Source organism: Seriola aureovittata, chromosome 24, assembly GCF_021018895.1.
Source record: "Seriola aureovittata isolate HTS-2021-v1 ecotype China chromosome 24, ASM2101889v1, whole genome shotgun sequence".
Taxonomy (NCBI): Eukaryota; Metazoa; Chordata; class Actinopteri; order Carangiformes; family Carangidae; genus Seriola; species Seriola aureovittata.
In genome coordinates this window covers 1334633-1357470 of record NC_079387.1, presented here as the reverse complement: position 1 = coordinate 1357470, position 22838 = coordinate 1334633, and the positions used below count along the sequence as shown (strand labels likewise).

The 22838-nt window shown below is 42.5% G+C and overlaps 1 protein-coding gene across 6 annotated transcripts; it reads right to left on the bottom strand.

Moving 5' to 3' along the window:
- Positions 1 to 186: 186 nt before the first annotated feature.
- On the bottom strand, positions 187 to 21954 carry als2b (alsin Rho guanine nucleotide exchange factor ALS2 b). 6 transcript variants are annotated; one of them, XM_056370623.1, is made up of 35 exons: positions 21791 to 21954; positions 21298 to 21390; positions 20183 to 20328; positions 18984 to 19972; positions 17882 to 18260; positions 15552 to 15726; positions 15201 to 15297; positions 15021 to 15098; positions 14708 to 14938; positions 14416 to 14587; positions 14114 to 14303; positions 13943 to 14008; positions 13608 to 13770; positions 12841 to 12987; positions 12606 to 12734; positions 12436 to 12459; positions 10136 to 10206; positions 9807 to 9873; positions 9496 to 9698; positions 9340 to 9405; positions 9120 to 9218; positions 8075 to 8239; positions 7820 to 7931; positions 7529 to 7606; positions 7142 to 7275; positions 6887 to 7051; positions 6595 to 6712; positions 6359 to 6516; positions 5632 to 5748; positions 5328 to 5504; positions 5179 to 5236; positions 4464 to 4525; positions 4060 to 4209; positions 3791 to 3887; positions 187 to 3327 (listed from the first exon to the last, which is right to left on the bottom strand). In XM_056370623.1, exons 2-35 carry the CDS (start codon positions 21315 to 21317, stop codon positions 3289 to 3291), a joined length of 5142 nt encoding a protein of 1713 aa, XP_056226598.1. In that variant the 5' UTR covers positions 21318 to 21390; positions 21791 to 21954; the 3' UTR covers positions 187 to 3288. The 6 variants fall into 6 exon arrangements, with proteins under 6 accessions (XP_056226598.1, XP_056226599.1, XP_056226602.1 ...); XM_056370624.1 differs by having other exon boundaries at positions 12856 to 12987; XM_056370627.1 differs by having other exon boundaries at positions 17927 to 18260.
- Positions 21955 to 22838: the final 884 nt, after the last annotated feature.

Below are 22838 nucleotides of genomic sequence, written 5' to 3'. Positions count from 1 at the left end.
GACGAGTCAGTAACTCTTCAGTCAGAGGGATTCATTCCCTGGAGACCATGAACGTCTGCACAAAATTTTCTGCATAATATTTCCACATGTGCACCTTACAGTTTTCATTGTTAATTCACGAACCAGGAAATATTTAGCTTTTTTTGAGGCATTATTACAAAAATGTTGGAGCAGGTAAGTTCAAAATGTCCATCAACTGAGTTTATTGCCCTTTGTCATCATTTAAAAGGTACAATACATTTGACATCATGTAAAAGACACACAGGTGGGTGTCACGTCAGCCAGCTGAGACACAAAAATGTCAACTAGGAAACACCAAACTCCACTGATACAACAGTTATTTTTACACAACACGCAGGTACTTTTCATAGTAAACAGCTGCTGAGGTCAGTGAATGAACCAGTCAGTTGAACCCAAAATGAGTTTATGAACATTAAACACAGAACCGTTCAGTTTGGATTTAAAATTCATACACAGGAGTCAGTTGTGGTTCAACCGTTCCAACAAAAACGCCCCATTCTGTATTACTAGTTTGGTTTAAGTCAGTTGTTTGTCCTTCAGGTTGCATTACATCACATCTACACGATATACTGAAGAGGTCAGGTGCAAAAAAACAAAACTTAATGTCTCTGGTCGTCAAAATAAAGTCACTTTTCCTACAGTGCATCCATAGTTGTTTTTTTTTGAGGGGGGGGGGGGGTGAAGATCTCTATAACAAAGACAATATTGCTTCAGTTTTTTGAGTGTCAGGCACGTACGGTCTCAGCAGTAACAGTAACTCATGGTCTGTGATAGAAGAGCGTTATCACAGTCACAGAAGTGAGAGAGAGGCCTGATTTAAAACGGTTACACTCTGAGATGTTTGCTGCAAACGTAGAGATAATAGCTGTTGAAATTTATAACAGTTTAAAACACTTTTTCAGTCATTTTTGTTTCCATTCATCTGCAAAAGCTTCACTACGGCATCTGGATTTTTACCAATGATATTTGTCCACATAAAACCGTTTAACAGTTGTAGTTAACGACAGCAGCTTTAAACATTAGATTAGATTTTCTGTTGTTTGATTTTCTGAGATCCTTCAGCTTCACTTAAATGTACTCCTTCGCAAAGCGGCCTCTGATCCAACAGCTTTTCTATTGTTAAACCGTCTGAGGAAACAAAAGCCATGACATTAAATAACAAAAAAAAAAAAAAAAAGGCTCGGTCATCCTCTGAATCCTCTCTTAAGCCCTTTTATAAACTGATGTGTGACGCAAATCACAAACAAGCAACAATGTCTGACTTAGTTAGTGCTGTGAACGCTTTAAAAAAAGAACAGTCAGTATTAACAGAGAATCGGCTTTGAGCCGATACTTTATCATATCTATAATAACAGTGTTTGCACTGAGCCGACGGCCGGCCTCTGCTAAAACATCACCTGCAGCAAGAAAGCAGTGACAGAAAAGAGTTTTATGTTAAATCCTTTTGTATTAATTATTTTAAACATTGTTTTAGGATTGTTTTCAGAAGGTTTAAGGGAAATTTTCAGCTTGTTGATCGTCTCTCAAAGCTTCATCAATCACCCCAAAACCCAGTTTGTATTGAAGGTCAGTGGGAAAAAGGTGAGCTTCAGGTTCAAATCTCCTTACTGCTTCTATTTTCACTGGTGATTGCTGTCCACAACACTACAATCTACAACATGAGGAAAGAAATATGTCATCGGCTTTCCTGTAAACTGTCCATTTCCTGCTTTTCAATAGCTACAATCCTGTTTTCCGGGTTTCTGACGATACATTTTTCAGACACGGGTTTTTAAACACGTTATGTAGCTTTAGGAGGCAACACTTAAAGGGATACTTCAGTTTATCTTAAAAATTCACAGATCAATATGTTTCGATACAGTTTTTGACTTTTTTCGTCACAGTTTTAACCCCATACTTTTTCAGAATTTGCAGAGCAGTGCAGGCACTCTGTCAATATTCATTAATACTGAAAACTGGGCTCAGAAACACACATCATTCAGATTGTCTGGAAAAACACTTCTATTCATTGTATCTAGATTCTGCCCTTTTAAATGTTGTACATTTGAAATGTACTTTCTTTTTCAAGTCAGTAAACTAAACGTCCATCTCACCATTAAAGTCCATTTGGAAAACATGTGCTTTTAAGTCAGTAATCTACATGTAGCTTGTGTTCTGCCATTTGACATTTCTGCAGCTGGATCCTCAGAGACATGTCAGGGTGATGATCAGTCTAATAATAAAACTGTCAGCAATGGGTCTTACTCTTCTCCCAGCAACACTACGTCTTGAAATGAAAAGTTGGAGTAGCTGATTGGCTGCCACCTACTTTGAACTGTATTCAACTGGCAGCTGGTGCAAAAGGAGAATATTAGTGTCATTAAGAGTCAGTTTACATTTACCCCCTGCATGCTGTACATGATTTGTTTTTTTATAAATATAATATCAAACCTTGCTGTGAATTAGTTTGGGACCAATCCACCACACTGGAGACAGGTCCAGATAGTGTCCATAGAAAAGCAAAAGGAAGCAGCTCTTCGTTGCTTTTTAACCAAAGGTGGAGTTGTTAACTAGCTGTACATTTACAAAACTAACCAGTTAGTCTTCAGGCTTTACATCTTTTCTCTTGTAAAACTGAAAACTGCAACAAGTGGTTAACTAAAAAGCAGCATGCAGCCGCTTCCCTGAGCTTTTCTATGGCAGCCATTCAGGACTGCAAGATCCCATGCAAGCCACATGCTTTTAGGAGATTGCATCCGTTTTTGTTACGTCAGTATCTTCATGTAGGTGCCAGGTCAGTGGAATTACAGAATATAAACTTCATGTTTCTGCAAGTCCCATTGGCATTAAGTAAAAAAAAAAAAAAAACACTGTTATAAGCCTCTTCTTTTTTCCCAGGTAACCACTGAAAAAAGCCCATATCAGGATTTCCAACAGGAGGTCAGTCTTTTTGCTGTGAACCTATTTTACATTTTATAATGGACGGGATGAGGTGGTTTATCTCTGGTAGTAAAATACCAACAATATTCACATGTACACCTTCATGATCCACAGGTGAGAGGCTGATAAAGAGTGTTTGTATGTGTGTGTCAGAGAGGGGGGAGGTGATCCCGTCTCCATGACAGCAGCAGATGGAGCTGTCAGAAACCTGTTCCTATGAGCCTCTGCCTCCCATTGGCCGCTGCACACATCCGTCATCCTGAAGCCTGGCTGGTCCTGTGATTGGCAGTGAGGATGGGGAGGGGGGTGGGGCGGCAGCATGCAGATCACTGAGGAAGTAACGCCGCGCTAAGTGATCTTCTCATGCTGGATCTGGTAGTAACAGGCCTGTAGGTGGAGAAGACGTGCAAACATATCACTGGAAAGAAAGTGTAGGCAAAAATATTCAAACAGGAAGCTTGTTCAAAGTCATTTAGATTTTCAGAATAAGAGGCTAAATGCTGTATGAAATGCACCACCTTATAAGCTGCTTCTAATTGTTACGAAAGACAATCATACACAGACAGGTCTTGATATTTTTCCTCGCATTTCTGCAATTTCCAGACTTTTCAAGCACTGAAAACAAGAATATTGAAATGAAGAAAAAAGCTAGGGTAAAACAGAAAGTGATTAATTAATTAATGGTATAATTGAACACTGTCTCCATTTTCCCATAATCAGAACAAATAACACAAACCTCTCCAGGAATCTCCACATTAATATACAGTTAAATACCAGCAAGAAACTGTGGGACGTATGACCGTGTGACATTAATCTTTGTTGTGTGTGTGTGTGTGTTTGTGTGTGTTACCTTGAGTGTGGTGAACATGATGCCATGCTCTCCATGCTGGACGCAGGGGTCCATCAGGTCTTCAATCAGGCTGACCTCTGACCCCAGGTTCCTGATACTGAAGGGGAAACATACGTCCAGTAAGTGTCATAAGATTTATGATGATGATGATGTGCCCTGATAATGGCTCTACAAATATTTATAATGTGTTGTAATTGGCCAACAACTGTTATTTCTATTCTTTAACCTTTGATCATTTCCATCCATGTGTGTATTAATGTGTGACTGACCGAGCTCGTAGCACGACGTAGAGGAAGACGGGGAAGAGGTCGTCCATGGACCACAGGAAGTCCTGCTTCAGCAGCGACTGCACCTCCTGTGTGATCTCCTCGAAGGTGAGCTGGATCACCTGCAGCTTGTCAGACGGGGTGAACGTCGTGCTGCAAACACACAACAAACACGGAATCTTGGTTTCAGATAAGAAAGAACTACCAGGTGTTTTTATTCCTATTTTATTTGAACTTTTTATATTCAAATGTATGATGCTGATGCCTGAATGCAAACCAAGGATCTGTTCCTTAGTTCCTTCCACTAAAAAAAACTTTCATATTTGGTGGAAACTGCAGTTTGTTTCAACTATCAAACATTTAGCAGTTTATTTAAGATAACAAACCACATTAGCGTAGAGTTGTACCTGATCTGCTGCAGTGTTTCCACTGCAGAGGCAAAACAGGCGTCCTTGGTGCTGGAGAGGACCTGGAGGAGACACACAGGTACTTACAAGATTACATCTTTATATAGTGCTCATCGTGGACACACTGTCATATATTAGGTTCGAGGTTCACTAAAAATACCTCACCAAGAAATACTGTAAATGCTGATGATTCAAACTATATGTATTAAGCTGCAGGGGCACCGAAACAGAGCAAAAAAACACAGTTTGACACAACATAACCTGACATTTAGGGCTGCGGCTAACATATTATCAATTATCAACATTATTAATTAATCTGTCCATTTGCTGGATTGAGCGATTAAATTGTCTATAAAATGTGTAAAAACAGTGAAAAATGCTTGTCAGAGTTCCCCAGAGTTTTTTCAGTCCATCCAACAATTCAGAAAACAAAAAAATGTCCTGTTCACTATGATACAAGACTTTACAATTTCACTGATTAATTCAGCTTTAGTGACGTTTTCAATCAAATACTCAAACTCACAGTCCTGGTGAATTGCTTTATAACATTTAACTCACATAAAATCCTGTGTTATAGTATTATAAATTAGTGTTTCTCAAACTAGACTTCCTAGACTGTGTGTTACAGACTTCCTTAATTAAATGTGTGACTGTAAATAAAGTAATGGAATTAATTTTTTTTGTTGTACATAAGGTGTGAACAACTAAAACATACCTGCTGCTTCTCCCCCACTGCAAGCGTGGACACAGGAATGGAAACAGGCCAAAACTTTCTGAGGGAGGAAAGAAATCAGAGGAAATACCTGTTGAGGATTTATACACAAAACATAAAATGAATGTGCGAAATGTGCGCGGGTGACATACTGCTGGACGCCCAGGAAGGCGAGGAGGGCAAGGTCGGGCTGCTTGTTGAGGCGGAGGACACACTCCCAGTAGACGTCGTCCTCTCTCTCCTTGTCCAGAGCGTAGAGGGTGAAGAGCGGCGGGTAGAGACGAGGCAGCAGGACGGGAAGCAGCAGAGCCGAGCTGCTCACCACTCGGCTGAGAGAGAGAGAGAGAGAGAGAGAGAGGGAGAGAGAGAGAGAAAGGACATTAAAGGATGTTAACATGACCAGCTGACATACGACGACAAGCAGAGTTTTAAAAAGGGACATTTCTCAGTCTTTACCCAGGTTTGGGTGACTCCATCGGGGCATCAGTGGAGTCAGGCTCCTTCTTGTCCTGGAGGTTGGTGGTTGGCTCTGGAATGAGACCGCCCTCCTCTGGCACGTCTGGGAACAGAAACCTAAAGAGAATTCAGGAAGCCCATAAATATGTGGAAACACAAATCAACTTTTATTTTTTGTGATTTTATTAATTGGCTGATTATAGATTGAATCATGGCTTCATCTTCTTTGTAGTTGATCAATATACACCCAGGAACTGCTTTACTTGATCAATGTTGTGACCTCTTAAAATAAATCAATATCTACATTCATCACTGCCGCCATATTACTTGTATCTAGAGCTACAGCTATTAGCTGATTAATTATTAGTTGATCCACAGAAGATTAAACAGCAACTATTTTGATAATCAATTAATAATTAAAAATTTTTCAAGCAAATATGTCAAATATTTAACACTTCCTGATTCTCAAACATGAGAATTTGCTGCTTTTTCTTGTCTTATATTAAAGTAAATTTCATAACACTGGGTTTTGGGCTGTTGGTTGGAGTCATTTTAAAACCGTGAAGTTTAGAAATTTTTTTGTTGGTACCTTTCACTGTTTCTGGTGTTTTATAGACCAAATGATAATTGTTTAAGTGATGAAATGGAATTAATTGTTAGCATTTGTCCTATTTTAATCATTTAAGTGACATGCAGGTGGCCGGTTAGTGAACTGTACGTAAAGTACCTGACGATCTGGAAGATGCGGTTGAGGTAAGACTTGATCTCGTTGACGGCCTGAGGTAGGAGTCGTCGGTTGGCTCCAACACCCACGTAGGTCATCCTGTAGACCGCCACCAGCGTCTCCAGCAGCCGGCCCAGTGGGTGCAGCGGGGTGTCACATGCCTACAGGAGGAAATATTTTTATGACACTGAATAATGAATATGTTTTCAGTGGAGGCGAGGAGTGGTGGGTGAACTCACCTTGATGAGGTAGAGGCGGATGGTGGAATATCTCTCCATGGTGATGGGTCCTTCATGTTGTGGGATGACCTCCAGACTCTCCAGGGTTCTGCTGTGACTCCGAGACAACATCTCCGGACTGGGACACACACATATGGGAATATTTATATGTTTCAGCTACAATCCAATCTCAAGACCTCCGTGGAAAGATACAGCTGACCAGACCAGACTACATCTTTTTTTTTCACATTGCATAAATTGTCTTTGTGTCCATATGGTGTTGATTTTGTTTCTGTCATCACACTGTGTGTACCTGTCCAGGATCTGTCGCCGGCTGGTGGTGAGAGCCACGGCGATGTTCTCCCAGGCCTTCCAGTGCTCTCCTTGGCCTGGGGCCTCGCAGCCCAGCTGACTCCAACACTCCTCAAACACCGCCTGCCACTTGTCCTCCGCGCACACACACAGACGCCCAAGCTTCCTGCAACAGCACACACAAAGTATGTTAACTATGACAAGACAGATAAATAAAGTTAAGATTTTTTCCCCCTGATAATTTCACTGAGCTTACACAACTGGGGTCTTGTCCTTGTCGGTGTCGAACAGGTGTGGTTTGAAGTAGGACCCTGTCACCTTGAGGCCGGAGCCCCATTCGCCACCAAAGGAGCCCTCCAGGTAGTCACCGTTTGCCATGGTCAGCACACCCTGAGGAACAGCCAGTCATGAACTTTTACTGCAGAGTATTTGTCCACTGTGTTACTGCCTCACTTAGTAACATGATGTATCTGAATAGTTTTTCCCCAACCACTGTTGAAACATATCTCTATTTAAACACCTTTAGGCCAATTTGTGTTATTTCTGAGTATAACTCGATACCCCTCCAGCCAGATTACATTAACAACATTCATTTAAAACACATAAAACATCTACAATCTTCGTTTTAATGTTTATTAGTCACCTTCCCGTTGAGGGTCCAGTCGTCTGAGAATTCCCCCTCATACGTTGTGTCATCCTCTGACAGAAGGATCCCCGCGCCCTGAAAACAACAATTGTTCTACACTTTAGTTCATTTTTCAAATTTCTATTATTTTCTCTTCTTAAACTCTCAAATATTATGAATAGCTTTTGATTAAACAGGGCCTGGAGTGTGTCCTGGCCTTGGATCAAAACACAACACAGCGTTCTCTCCTGTAATTTACCTGTTAAACTTCACTAAAATATGACTGGACTCAAAGACAGAAGTGCTCACCATCATCTTATTATCTTTGAAGGCTCCTTCGTAGTACAGGCCGAACTGGGTGACGACGACCGCGGTGCCCTGCCGCAGGTGGTCCTGCCACATGCCCATGTACTTTTCTCCTCTGAACAGAAAACAGACAAACAGACAAATATAAAACAACAAGTCCCTGCTGACCTGGGTCAAAACAAGACACATGTAGTTTCATTCTCCTTTTCTCAAGACTGTCACGTAAAGTAAATGTGCAGATTGAAATACACGTCGTACTTTGTGATATCGTCAAAGACTCCATAGCCGGTCTTCTTGTCCTGCAGCCACTGGCCGATGAAGACACTGGGGGAGGAGGTGTTAAGCTTGCCGCTGCGCAGCATGCCGTGGCCGTGTCGCATGCCGTCCTGGAAGGATCCGTCGTAAACTTCACCGCTGGCGTACCTGCAGGCAGACGAGGGATGTTTATTCTCAGCTTCGACTCCTGCTGGAAGACACTCCTGATAAAGTGCCTGATAAAGTGAAGTCCCTGCAGAAATCGTCAGTAATTTTCTTTATAAATTAATCATATGATTATTTTAGGGATTTATGGATTTACTGTTTACTCTATAAAATGTCCAAAGATAGGTCTCCAGAGCCCACCAGCAACCCATAACTGAAACATATTCTGTTAACTATGACAGACGACAAAGAAGACTACCACATCTATAAATTTGAGAAGCTGGAACCATGGAAAAAGATGACATAATTGCTGCTGTGATAAATTCCCAGACTTGTAAAATCATGTCTTACGGCGGTAAAATCACTGTGGAGTGTTTTGGCGTCTGATGAGCCTCATGTTTTCAGTCTGAACGCCCACTTATGTTAGAGACATGTAACATGTGACTGTAAATAAAATCCCCCTCCAGCTGCCAACAGTGGAACCCCCCCCCCCCCCAACTTCACAGAGAATACTGGTTACATTGTAACGAAAGCCACACAGAGACTTTATCTACTTAGGAAGTTGACTTAAGGAGAAGCCCCAGATCCAACCAGGAAATATAAATATAATATAAAGATTAAATAAAGATTAAAACCCTTTGCACTCACAATTTCAGCTTTTACCTTCAGGGAGGCAAGCCAACGAGGAAACAGATTGCATAGCCTCCTTTGATCTATCATTTTATAGTACTCTATTAATGTATTTTAAATCACCTGCTGTTGTGTCTTACTGTTTTTTAAAACTATGTTTTTTTTAAAACTATGTTTTAAAAAACTATGGTCTTAACCAACAAAACTATTCTCACATGCGCACACACACACACACAAACACACACACACTCACCTGTATGTCCCCAGGCCGTGCATCTTTCCATCTTTCCATTGACCTTGATAGTGATCGTTCTTGTTGAGCGTTTTATTGGGAGCGACAAACTCACCAAAGCTACAAAAACGAATGAATACATGAATAGGATGAAGAAAAAAAAAAAATTCACAATCTCAGACAATCCTGACTCACACAGAAGGGCTCATGCACAGTGAACACACATGATGACAGCACTCACCCATCTTCAAGTCCATTCTTGAACTCCCCTGTGTATATTCGCCCATCTGGCCATTTTAACACTCCCCTGGAAAACATAATCAATCCCAATCACGAAATACATCAATATTTAAAATGCTCTTGCCAGTGTGTGAGTGTGTGACAGTGTGTGTCCTACCTGCCGTTGGGTTTGCCAGCGAGCCAGCGACCTTCGTACTTCGCCTCTTTCAGACGCCCGTCCTTATAAAAAGTATAGGAGGCCGACCTGGAGATAGGAGGCTCCAGCTTTTGCCCTGACCCCGAGCCGGCTGACGTCGTGTCCTGCCCGGCCCCACTCAGGGCCTGGTCCACCGCCTGGTTGATGGAGCGAAGCCACTTGGCCTGCAAACAAATTCACACACACTTTTAAGATGTGATCCAGTTTCCACCAAATGGAAATATATATTTCTGAGGAGAGCGTAGTGTCACCAGCAGTAAGAGATGGTTTACCTTCTCCATGGGAGAGGAGGCCAGCAGGGTGAAGGTCTCCTCTGGTGTGATCACCTTTAAACTGTATCTACACACATACACAATACACAACACACACAGTTTTAGACAGGGAACAAACACTGGCTCAAAATGTGAAAAACACAGTTTCAAATGAGAAAAACCTTGAATAAATACAACAAAATAAGAAGTATAGGATTTAGTCTATGTCGTATATCTGAATCTAAATATTATCGTGGCAGTATAATTCTTGATTTTGTGCATCGACACATTATTTTTCAAAATATTCAAAGGTTTTCTGAGCTCCTCAAACATTGATGACTAACACTCACGTGCCAGTGTTCTCCTCTGGGATGGGCTCCACCCACAGCGTGGCCAAAGGGAAGACGTGATGGGTGGAGAACTGGAGGAGGAGAGGAAAGAGGAGAGGAAGAAACAAGAGAGGGACAGACATGGAAAAGGGAAGCGACAGACGGAGGAAGACAGAGGAGAGAAAAAAGAAGGGAAAAGTGTTTAGAAAGAGAAAGGAACATTGTTATTTTCATAAAACATCTGAACACACACAGAAGATCATTTTCAAACACAAAGAGGAGGTGAACTACAGCCTCTTAGAACACAAGTCTATAGTTTCTACCACTGAGCGTGAGAACAACTGATCTGTTCCTCTTGACAGGGAAGACATCACATGTCAAAAAGTCATTTTTCAAAAGCTATTTCTGTCTATAGGTCTATATGGGGGACTGTGTTTGTTTGACAACTAAATGTGAATATTTTAGGCTTAAGTAAAAGATAAAAGCCACAACCGTAACAGCTCTAGTCTGTCCTCTCTGCTGCAATTTAGTTTTTTTATTGTTTCAATTTGAGCCAATTCCTTTTATAATTTAGCCCTACGTTTACAATGTTAGAGGCTACTTGCCTTTAATTTAAAGTGTGTGTTGCTACAAGACATATCCAAGATTTCACTTAAAAAAATGAAACAGAAAAAAATTTGAAGCACATTCAGGCAGACTTTGAAGACATGTAGAAGAATTCTGCTTCTTGTTCAAACTCAGCCTAAAGGACACCAGGGTCAGTCATGCAAGACAACATGTGCTTCACATGTTTTTGAGGTGTGCATGCTCTTCTTCACACTTTTTAACACCCTGCATCTCTTTCATACAGTTGTACAGGTTCACATCACAAGACACAGAGGAGTCAGCTACTACTTTCAACAGCTCCTGCAGGGATTTAAATGGATAAAAGCTGATTTTTAGCCACAGAGTAAAATATAATCAGAGAGCTCTGACTGTTGGAGAGTAGGATAATGACAGAAGGAGAGTGCGTCAAGGCAGGAGTCACACAGTCAGTAAAGGAGGTAGAGGGACTGAAATGTGCAGGACAACCGCAGAGAGGGAAGAACAGGCAGGCGTGAAAATGGGAAGAGAGAAGGGAGACAAACAGGGAGAGAGAGAAGGGAACTGCTTTGGAAAAGTGAACCAGGAAGTGCTGCTACTTATAGAATTTGAAAGGATAGAATGGATATCCTGTGTGTTTATTCTGTCCTTTGGTCTGGCCTGTGTTTACATGTGAACCAAGGCTTTAACAGGCAACAAATTCTCCAAGAAGATGGAACATTTATGAAATGTTTCTGCATGTTTTGGATTTCAAAAGTTGCAATGTGGCAAAAAGGGGAATAAGATCAGTAAAAAAAAAAGAAAAAAAAGCCTTGGTTATAGCCAGTTCATCCTCCAGTGCAGTCCCCCACAGGTGGAGAGCAGGCAGAGTGAAGGCAGGGATAGGGCTGGGTATCAAACCACTGTCAGATAAAACAGGGACATTGTTGTAGTTTCAAGCTTCGGGGTTTTATCACCATCAAGATCAAGAAGAGCAAAGAAGAGCAAACTAAAGTAAAACCAAAGGCTTGAAACTGCAATTTTTCCTCTGTCCTTTTTTTTAGTGTAAGTTTACTCTTGTAAGTTGTGCAGATTGTAAAACTCAGAGACAAACTTGTGATTTTAGGTCATGTGAGTGAAACTGACACGAACCGGTCCAATAATTATTCTTATAATAAATACACACTGGGTTTCCACTTTAGCAACTTTAATGTCGATAAAAATCATCTTATTCTCCACTGTCCATGTGACTCCATGCACCTCTCAATCGATTGGACATATTCTTGTCTTGTGCATCTCTCTTATCTCTTTTCAGCTTGATGTGTTACAGATTTCTACAAGAAGTGAAAATAAGTTTGGCTTCACAGCATGACTTCGTATTGACCAACTGATCTGCTGCTGTTCTTTACAACCCTGGTGTAATTCCTTGGGACTTTGTTAACTTAAATAAAGCGTTAATAATAATTAAAATACTACACAACATGTTAAAAGTTGAACTATTCATCCTGCCTAGGCAATAAACCAAATCCTAAATATCTGCTGTTACTACAGCCGGCATAATTCATAATTATCTCATTTACAGGTGTGTGTGTGTACATGTGTGTTGAAGTGTGTTTGACATGTGTTTAAATGGTCTAAATCTTATGACACAGAGCCCTAAGCCCTTCACACACACACACATATAAAGAAGAAGAAGTAGAGTGGGACAGGGGGAGAGTCGGGGTCTCTGTGCTGACATTTGCTTCTGACTGCATACTTACAAGATTTTTACAAGGCGCCACGCCCTGACAGCACGAAGGCAAGCACACACAAACGCTTGAAACACACCAGGTTACACTGTCTCAAATATGGCGGCTTTAGAAAGTGAAATAGCCAAAAGAAGTGAGTGAGTGAGTGTGTATGTGTGTGTATGTGTGTGTGTGGAGCTGACCTGTGCGTGGACCAAAGCGTCGTTGAAAAGGATGAACCAGTTGACAGAAAACCTGCCGGCGTTCTGCAGGGTCAGAGCCTTGTTGCTGCTCTCGCAGATCAGCCGGCGGTGAGGCTTCCTCAGAGAGTCCTGACCACACACAATGACACCCATTCAGTCATCTGTGACATCATGTGACACCTCTATGGGCTCAATGTGAAGGATACGCATGATGGTAATAACGAGAAACACATACACTCAGCGAGTTTACCGTCATTTTGCCAGGGAAGCTCTTCCAGAAGTGGAACGTGTACTCGGCCTCCTTTCGTCTTCGCTTCAGCTGCAGGGCCAGAGCTTCGAACCTGGAGCAGCTGTCCTGCAGCTTCTGGTAGTCACTGGAGCACTGAGAACACACAAAAACATTCACCGTGAATCATGTGACATGGTTTTTCACACATGGTCACATTCTGCTGATTTTACCAAAAGAAATGTTCATACACAAATGAAAATTTAGGCTCATTTTTCCAATCATTTTTAAGGCTTTTAGAAAAATTTTTACATTTTAAAGCTTGAAAACTAATATTTCTATCAAGACATGGGGCAACAATTTGTTTTACAGGTCATAAGTTTCCTAATAATGTCCTAAATAGACAATTGGATGTAATTGTAAATTCTTAGAAAGGTCCTTGAACTGAAATTTGCTACTACAGCTGAAACAATTAGGTAAATGATTAAATCAGCAGCTATTTTCAAGACAACCTTTCTACACTACAATCTGATTAGTGAGGAAAATGATTGACAGGTTAACTGAAAATGAAAAGCCCAATCTGGTACAAATCATAGGAGACAGTGTTCAGAGGGTTTACTTCCAATTAAATTTATTCCAACTGATTGGTTCTTTTGCTTGCTCTTGTGAAAACTAAATCTTAAAAATTAAAAAACACATATAAAATGGACAAAAGTGGATCAGACAATAATAAATAAAAAACCCACTAGAGAAGTAAGGTCTGTATGTTTTCCTACCACTTCGAAGCATGTGGCCAGTTTCAGCAGCAGCCGGCCGTATTCATGAATGTGGCGAGTTGGGAGGTAGAAGAGCGCCACCAGGAGGTCGGCCATGGCGGGGTTCTCCTCGCTGCACTCCGACAGCCTCTGCAGCAGCTCAGGAGTCTTCCCAAAGAAATCTCTTCAAAGAAAATCATCACTTGTTATTAAAAATCGAATGCGTCACGTTTAGGATCTGTTTTGTTTTTTCATCAGACTTTTGAGTTTCTGGGTGCAGCAGTGTATCATGTCTGGGTTTATAGGAATGAGCTCCATGTGTTAAATGTTGTGTTTGTGGATTTGTGTGTACTCACAGCGAGGGCTTGGTCAGGGCCTGGAAACCGCCCATTACATGGAAGTTGCCCAGGCAGTTGCAGAACCTTGACAGGAATAAAGAAAGACGTGTTATTACACAGACAAAGGCAGTAATTAGTATTCTTATTAATCTATTCATTTTTGTATCGATCACAGGGGTAAAGACGCACTCATTATAAGAATCGAGGAAGATGCTGGTGTGGTCGAGGATGAGAAGACTTTTGACATCACGGCCACGGCGCAGGTTGGCGGTGAGGCTGGTGGCATGTTGCCCGGTCAGGTGACACAGGAGGCTGAAGCGACCCGCAAGCGTCTGCAGAAGCCCTAGGGTCACCTGTCCGAGGGCCGAGCTCAGAGACTCTGGAGGAGGACAGAACATAAACAAAACAAATGATAAAAACAGCCTTCGAGTTGAACCTAAACTTTTCTCCCTTATTCTCTGTGTTTATTTTCCCCTTTGTGTCACTCTTACCGAGCTCCAGCAGGGGGCGTATTATCTGTGTCTTGACATTACACAGCTTGCAGTAGAACTTCCTCTCTGCTGCGGCCAGCTCGTGGAGGCTAGCGATGAAGCCCATCACGTTCCTATCCGAGAGCGCCACACATCGCCGGCCACCGGCAAACACACTGCTGACGTAACCCAGCTGGAAAAAAACATTGACGCTTCCTGGTTGTTTCTTTTAATGTGCATTTTTATTCTCTAAATTGATTAAAATCACAAATCTGACTTGCAAAAAAAAAGCTACCAGCTACTGTGTCCTTACATTCATGCAGAAGGGTAGTAGTACAGGCTGTGGCGTGTAGCCTCTTGCCCGCTCCTCCTCTTCCTCTTGCTCTTCCTGCTGACCTGGCTCCTTGGCCTGACTCTCCTCATCCCCCTCTTTCACCTGCTGTCCGCTGTAATAGATGATGGGCTGGATGCAGTCTCCATCTGCAAGCAGGAGGGAGTGTCTCTCTCCAGCACTCACGTCCCACACGCGGATGCCCTCCGATAGCTGCACGAGGAGGCGAAAAGTTCAGATGTGAAAAACAAGGTTTTGCGCGTGTGTGTGGTTGCACAGGAGTTGGTTTCCTCACCTTTGCGAGGCGCGGGACTGTGCTGGGTGAGTCCATGTGTCCGAGCTGACCAGAGCTGTTTCTGCCCCATGAAAACACCTGGAAGACAGGAGGACACACTGATGTAGGCGACTGCTCTCAATAGTTAACGGACAAATCAGTGGTAAATTGGGTCAAAGACTGGAGCTGTGACCGACTGACCTGAGACTGAGCGGTCAGAGCGAGGGAGTGATGAGCGCCGGCTGCCACCCGCACCACCTCCTTATTATTCAAACTCTTGATGCACAGTGGCTGTAACCTGTAAACAGACACATAACACTAGTGTCAGAGACAAATAACACATCTTAAAGGCCCACAAAAAGCTTCTGCACAAACCTGTTTAAATTATAGAATCACGACATATCACCATGATCAATATGTTTTATTGTTTTAACATATTGCTTCTGCCCAATTTGGTAATTTCTCCCTTCTTTGTGCTTTTTTCTTGATAATCACATGATGTCAGTTGTGAGGAAAAAAAATCCTGTCCTGTTGTAATGTGTCGCATCCTACCTGGCCAGGTTGTCTCCATGTCCCAGCTGTCCGTGGTCGCCGTGGCCCCAGCTCCACACCTCTGTCTGCAGGGTGGGCAGTACCTCCTGGGCCTCGGGGACCGCCCCTCCCAGGGGAGTGAGGGCGACTGCGCGCATCCTGTGACGACCGGCTTTCCTCAGCAGCCGCGGGGAAACTGTTAATACAGAAAAGGGAACAGCACTTCTTTAGTGTCTTTCCTTTTTTTATCTCTTCACTGCAAACCCACTTCACTGGCCCAAGACTGAGTGACCTCAGTCTCTTTAAAGAATGTCTTATATTAGCTAACACTACACACACTGTATAGATAATGTTTAATGAATTGTGGACATGTTTTCAAGATCAAAGCAACCTAAATTTCAGGTGCAAAGTCCAGCACAAATCAATGAATGTTATCAAAGCAAGCACACGCCTGCACAGAGACAGCAGTGATGTTCAGAGCAGATCACATCAGCTGGATCATGTCGAACACATGCTCATACAGCAGACAAACAATGAGGAGAAGCCAGCAGTCAGCACACAGAACAAACACTGATAAGCGAGAGGAGAGAGAGATTAACTTCCTCTTCAAGGGGAAGTTTTTGTTCCATAACATCATATTGATATATTCTGAGGAGAAAATGAAAAGATCTCAAAGTATCAAGACAGCTATCTCCTTTGCAAACACAGCATAATGTTGGAGGTGATGTTATTGCATCAACAATAATAGTTTAGCACTGTATTTTGTGTTAAATATCCACACTATTACATTTGTGTAACCATGTTAAGATCCCACTTTCACTGAGAGCTGCGTATTTTATAACATGAGTGCATCAAAAACAGACAGAGCAGAGAAATTATCAAATAGTGAGATTTATGGTTCAGTGTCACTCTGACCAGTGGTTCTGTTTGTTAAAGGATGATTAAAACTTCCAGTGAAAAAGTCAGAGAACGCCTGATTTCTGAAATTTAGATCATAAACTCCACAAAGCTACCTTTTAAAAAGAGACCAGGCTCAATCAAAACAGTATCATTTTAGTTAACAATAAAAAAAAAAAAACTTGCTTCTTCTCTTCCATTATTGGAAACTACAGGACTGCAGGACACAGCAGCTAATTTACTGTCTTGAGCATCTTCACGGCCTCCAGTGGAGAGCCATCTGGTCACCCAAAGGACACAGACACACTGGGCGGGACTTAATATCCAGCCTTTATTAATAACAGCAGCCATGTCAAGACTCCTCACATCTACGGCTGATAGACATATAAACATAATCATTATTCAGGCTGTAATTTCTCCACTGGATTTGATTTTGACCGGTGGCGTCTCTTCATGTGTCGAACCAAATGAGCACAATGGCTTTTTTTTTTTCTTCCTTTTTTTTTTTAACTTGTGTGAGAGTTTTCATGATTTGTCTCCTAATTTCCTCATCAAACCTGATCTTTCAGCCTTGAAACCTGATATTCATAAAACCCACAAGGAGGTCAGTTCAAAAGCAGATGATGAAATCCAGAGCAAATGATCTGTGAGGAATGACAGAAATGACGTTAGACGGGGGAAACTCCATCCATCTATCGGTTTTCTACACCTGCTTACTTCTATTCGGGGTCACACAGAAGCTAAGTCCTATCCCACAATGCACAGCATTCCTTTCTCTCCTCTCTCTTTATTAAGACACAAAACTTTAATTTTGCTGTGGTAAATCTGCTAAATCTTTCTGTGCCCTCCAATGTTTTCTCCACCACCGCCAGGGGGAGAAAGTTCAAAGACAGTCGCAAAGTAAAGTGGCATCCGTTTTTCTGTCACCTCTTACTGAGACAGATTAACAAAGTTAGAGGCTAAAAAATGTGTTTTTAATCACACAAAGGCGACCATTCAGATGGGCTAACCTGGCTCAAACTGGTTCTAATGGCTCCTTTCGGAGAGTTGTGTTCGGAGAATTAAGTGTGTGGGGAGCTGCATTATTGAGTGGATTCAAGAGCCATTTTTCATTATGTCTAAAAATTTGGATATTTGAGAGATGTCTGAGTGAACTGATTGGTGCATCTTGCTGTCAAATTATTACAGGGTGTTATGTTTTGCAGCTTTTAACCCAGTCCAATAAATTTGTTTTCCCTCTATTTGCTTCCAGTCACTTTTAGTATTGATTTATACATTTTATAATTAACTTCTAAAGCCATTAATGCTCTTGATTGTTAAAAGATGTGGTGTAAAAATAAAGACACACAGCATGCCACAATGACAAGCCTGAGCAGTGCTCACAAGCTGGATGATGAAGCCCGAAGCAAACGCACACACTGACAGCGACCTGCACATGCGCAAGGTGTACTTACGCAGCAGAGAATAGGAGGATGATAAGAGGTGAACAGCGTATCTACCCTGTGAGAGGAGTCCTGGGAGCGAGAGGCGCCGCCGCAGACCCTCTGCCTCCTCCTCGCGGATGTCTCCTGTGCTGGAGCTCTTCTTGGTCTGCATGGACTCCTCCTGGCGGACGCGCTCGGTTTTGTTATCGCCCACTCCAGGGACGGTACCGGTAATCCCCGCTGGCCCACCTGACCTCGACACACCCGAGGGCAGGTAGAAGTTCATCATCTTTTTGAGAGACAAGGCCTCGTAGGTGGAAGCGACCCGCTCGCCCACCGCAGAGGCGCAGGAGGCCACCAGGTTGTTGAGCGCGGAGCTCGAGGTGGAGGCAAGGCCTCCGGCTGAGGGCTGGATGAGAAACAGAAGAATCAGGTTTAAACTCACAGTTCAAAGGTCAAAGTCTTAGTGACAGAGGAGTCTGAGTACTGTTTGATAAGACCTACAGCATGTTAGGCTTCTATTTAGGCCAGTTATTTTCATTATTGATTAATCGGTTGATGACTTTCTCAATCATCTGATTAATCAGTTGAAAAATATGGCCACCACAATTTCTCAAAGCCCAAATTGACTTATTCAAATTATTTCTTTTGTCCAAATCAGTCTAAATATATTCGGTTTGCTCTCATAGAACCAGAAAATATTCACATCTGAGAAGCTGGAATCAGTGAATTTACAATTAATCGCTGCAGATTAACTTTCTGTCAATCAACGAATCGATTAATCAACTACTCATTTCAGCTGTACTTCTATTACACACAAGATATTAATCCGAAGAATCCGATAATGATATAAAATCCTGAGCTAATCAGTAAATTCCTAAAATGTTTTGGTGAAAACAAATTTAACAATCAGTGTGAAAATACAGGCACATCTGTCTTTTTCAGTCTGAGAACCTGAAATCTAGCAACACTGTCATCTTAAGACAATTTTCAGTTACTTTATTTCCAGTCACAAATGAATAATTACAAGCTGAATTGCAGAAAAGATTTTAGATTTTTCATAGTAACTAAAAATGATGTGAAAGATGTTGTATTTTTCTCCATCATTATGCAGTGAAAGGTGGAGACTCACCAGCAGCGTGTGCAGTCCTCCAGCGGCCGTCTTTGCGTCTGTCTGCGTGTTGTCTGTCAGCTTCTTCAGGTAGTCTTTGACCGCCTGTTCGTCTGGATAGAGTGAACTCTTGACCACAGACACGGCACTGCTGCTGCCTCTGTACTGAGCCGTGTGGTCAGAGTCTGAGGCTTGCAGCACTCCGTTAGCCACGGCTGATTCGCCTTTCTCCAAGTCCTGGAAGGGGGTGGGGTCAGAGGAGTGCTCAGCACTTTTAGGAGGTGCTGAGGAATCAGAGTTTGAGGTGGAAGTATGGGAGGGGAGGACTGGCTCAGATGGGGATGTTTTGAGTCCTTGGGCGGGGGCAGGCGCCTCCAGTCTCCCTTCATCCTCAGTCAACTCCACACCGAGGGGGCAGTAGTGACTGTCAGAGATGATGACGTGGTCCTCTTTGTCTGTCATGGTGTAAAGCAGCTGGTTACACTGTCTGCATTTGTCCACAGGGGGTCGGTGGATGTCCTGGGGGCCCAGGCAGCGAACCAGAGCCAGACTGTGTGAAGCCCCGCAAGCCACCTGAAGAACATACCTTCCTGCTAAGTGTTCAACCTTTTGTGGTTTCCAGACAGGAAAGACGCTGGCGTTGAGGCCCAGCTGGCAATCGCTACCCCACGCCCATACCTCCCGCTGGACAGAGAGCGCCAGGGTGTGCTGCTCCCCGCAGACCAGCTCCAGCACCGGCACCGTCTGCGGGGGGCTGGTGTCAGTCTCCACCACAGCCACCGGAGTCGGGTTGGGGACGGTGCTGAGGCCCGACAGGCCACACTGTCCCGCACCATTGTCCCCCCACATGTGGACGCCACCATCCTCCGTCACTGCCCCGTTGTGGAAACTTCCAGCTGCAACAGCGACCACACGCTGCCCGCTCAGAGCGCTCTCCAGGGTGGGTTTCGTCGGCTCAGGGACTTGACTCTGCTTCCATGGCAGCTCCCCAAAACTGTACACCTGCCCTCCTGGATAAGAAGTAACAACAGCACAAAGATCAAAGAGGAACATGGAACATCTCTCATCTCAAGTTTAGTTTTTTCAGTTCTTGAAAAGAATTACTCTTTCACTACAGCAAGTTTGAGTGTGGCTGACTTTCCTGTCATTTCTCTAATGTCTGGTTGTAATAAACAAATACAAATACCCCCAAATCTTAAAACAATAAAAAAAAGCTTTACCTTCCACCAGCAGAACTCCATGTCGTGTGCCCAGAGCGACCTGAAGGATCGGCCGGGGTAGGAGCAGCCTCTCTGGGGTGACACTGCAGGAGTAGCCCTTCCAGGTGTGGAGCAAGCCTCGCTCTCCACCATCGTCATCTCCAGAGCTGGGAGATTAGTCATTCAGAGACATAATGAGTACAGCAGTGCTAGAGTGACTCAGACAGCAGTGGAGCTGTTTGGCACAGATGAATAAGATATATCAGGATTCGGATATGCAAGACTAACAAACCTTGTTCGTAGGATCAATTCATTGTATGTTTTGTTGTCAAGAAGAGAAAAATAGAACACTGTGGTACATGTCCTTTGATGAACTATCAAACGCTAAATGATTGAAGATCCACCCAAACTATTTGCTCAGTATTATCTTATGTAAACTGATTCTAAATTTAAAGGCAGAGATGTACTGTATACCCAAGGGCTGCCAACACACATTACATAGGGTATTACAAATATCAAGAGTGTTTTCAAGGGAACATAATGTTCTTCATCCAACAATACAGATGAGTAAGGCTGCTACATACCATTATTTTCACTTATTGTATGACAGAGGATTTACAATATCTTCAAACTGCATACTTTAAAATCCCAGCAGTTCAAACCCCAAATACATTTAATTTACCATCAAATGAGAATATGATAATAGAAAATATTCACATTTGAGAAATTGAAACCTGCTAAAATAGCTGTGGATTAATTTTCTGGGGATGAAGTAATGAATTCATTGTCTCATAATCTGCCTGAATACAGGCAGGACACAAGTGAAAACACAGAAAACACACACTTAGAACACGACTATATCTGAAAGAGAACAAATTTAGAAACAGAGAAGCTGCCAGACTGTCTGCAGGTCCTCAGATTTTGGCTTAGAATTGGTGTTTCACACCCCCCACCCCCCAGTCTGAAGCAGCATTTCATCTGAACAACAGATGTTTTGTGGGAGAAAGCAGAAGTGTGCACCAGTCCAGCTGTAGGCGATGTCACATGGGGATCACATCTTGCCAGCTAACCTAGGTGGAAGCAGCAGTAAAGCAGAATAAAATAATCCTCTTTAGCAGCACCTTGGAGGGACCTACCTCTTTCTCTGGGTTTCCATGAGTGGGGTTTATTACTCCATTTGCATGTCAGACTCAGAGCTGATGGTGCTGTTATCACTCCTGAATGCAGATCTACAACACAAACAAAACACAGCTCATTTAGCTGAGAGCTCGGAAACAGTCCTGCTGTTAGAGCAAATAAAGCATGTTTGCCTGAGTTATAGGGGAAAACCCAGAAGGAACCAGAGCCAGAAACTCACTGTACAGAAAATGAAACCGGGTGAAATGTCATAATAGAAGCAGTTATAGTTTCGTTTCCATGTGTTTAAGCTATTTTCTGCCCGTGGTTAACTAACTGACACTGAATACTCTCAAAAATCTGCATTTATTACACGGAACCTGTGTCAGGTGCCACATATTAATGTTAATCCTGCTAGCTAACATCAGCTAATCAACCCAGCTAACTAAGCTAGCTCAAACCACAGGTGTCACTTCTCTGTTTTCTTGAAAATAAAAGCGTCTTGTTTCTTACCGGCTGGTTCTTGTCACGGTTGCACAAGGTGCTCACACACAGGGACAGGCGACACACACACGTCAGTCGACTTGTTTGGCAGCTAAACGCCGCTGGTTGTTATTGCTCATCTCCTGATGTTGACACGGAGAGGCACAGCTAACGACAAAGATCGTCTACGGGACAGGAGGCCTGACTCCGCGCGACACTGTTGTGACAGCATGGACGGAATCCGAGAAGACTCAGAATAGAGAGAGCGCCGCGCCGTAACTCGGCTAATAATTACTATTACGCAACTTTTAATGTTACTGAATGAGTTACTGGTACTGTCACGCGTACAAGTATTGTAAAAAATACATCTGTGCCAATCACGGAAACCGATTAGTTTTTATTAGTCCTAGAAATGTGTAAAACTGTAAGTCTGTGGCGCTAAATTCAGCTTTAAAAAGTTTAATTTTGTCATATAAAATATTTCAAATACATTTTCATTCATTCGTATTTTATTGCTAGAAAAACTTGAATATATAGGCCTACAATAACTTAATCTATCCCTCACCACTCTTTCATAACTTGCACTTTCAGAAAATATGAAAATTACAACCACAAACAGCAACATCAGCCAACACTTTCACTGATTATCTATTGATACTGTCTGTCAAATTACCTGCCACTATGAAGCCAAATCTGATTTTAGAAAACACTGAGGTGACAAGTCTAATACTAGGAATAACATTTTTATTTATAATTAATTAATTTTTAATTTTTATTGATTTTTTGCTGGGATCAACCTACAAAAATCCACCTGTTGTTTCTCTTCTTAAAATGTAAACAGTCCAGATTCTTACAACGACCTTAAAAAGACAGAGGACCGCAGAGAATTGTACATCAAGCTTTTAACTTCCTCCAGCTCTTCCAGTTCACTTTTCTCCTTGACTGGTGTCAGTTCCACTCACTGAGCACTTTAATCTGCTGATTCAAGCAGTTTGACTCTGACTTCAATGATATATTCACGCTGCAGACACTACTTCATACAATATAGAGAAAGGGAGTTGTGGTCAGGGGCCTATGG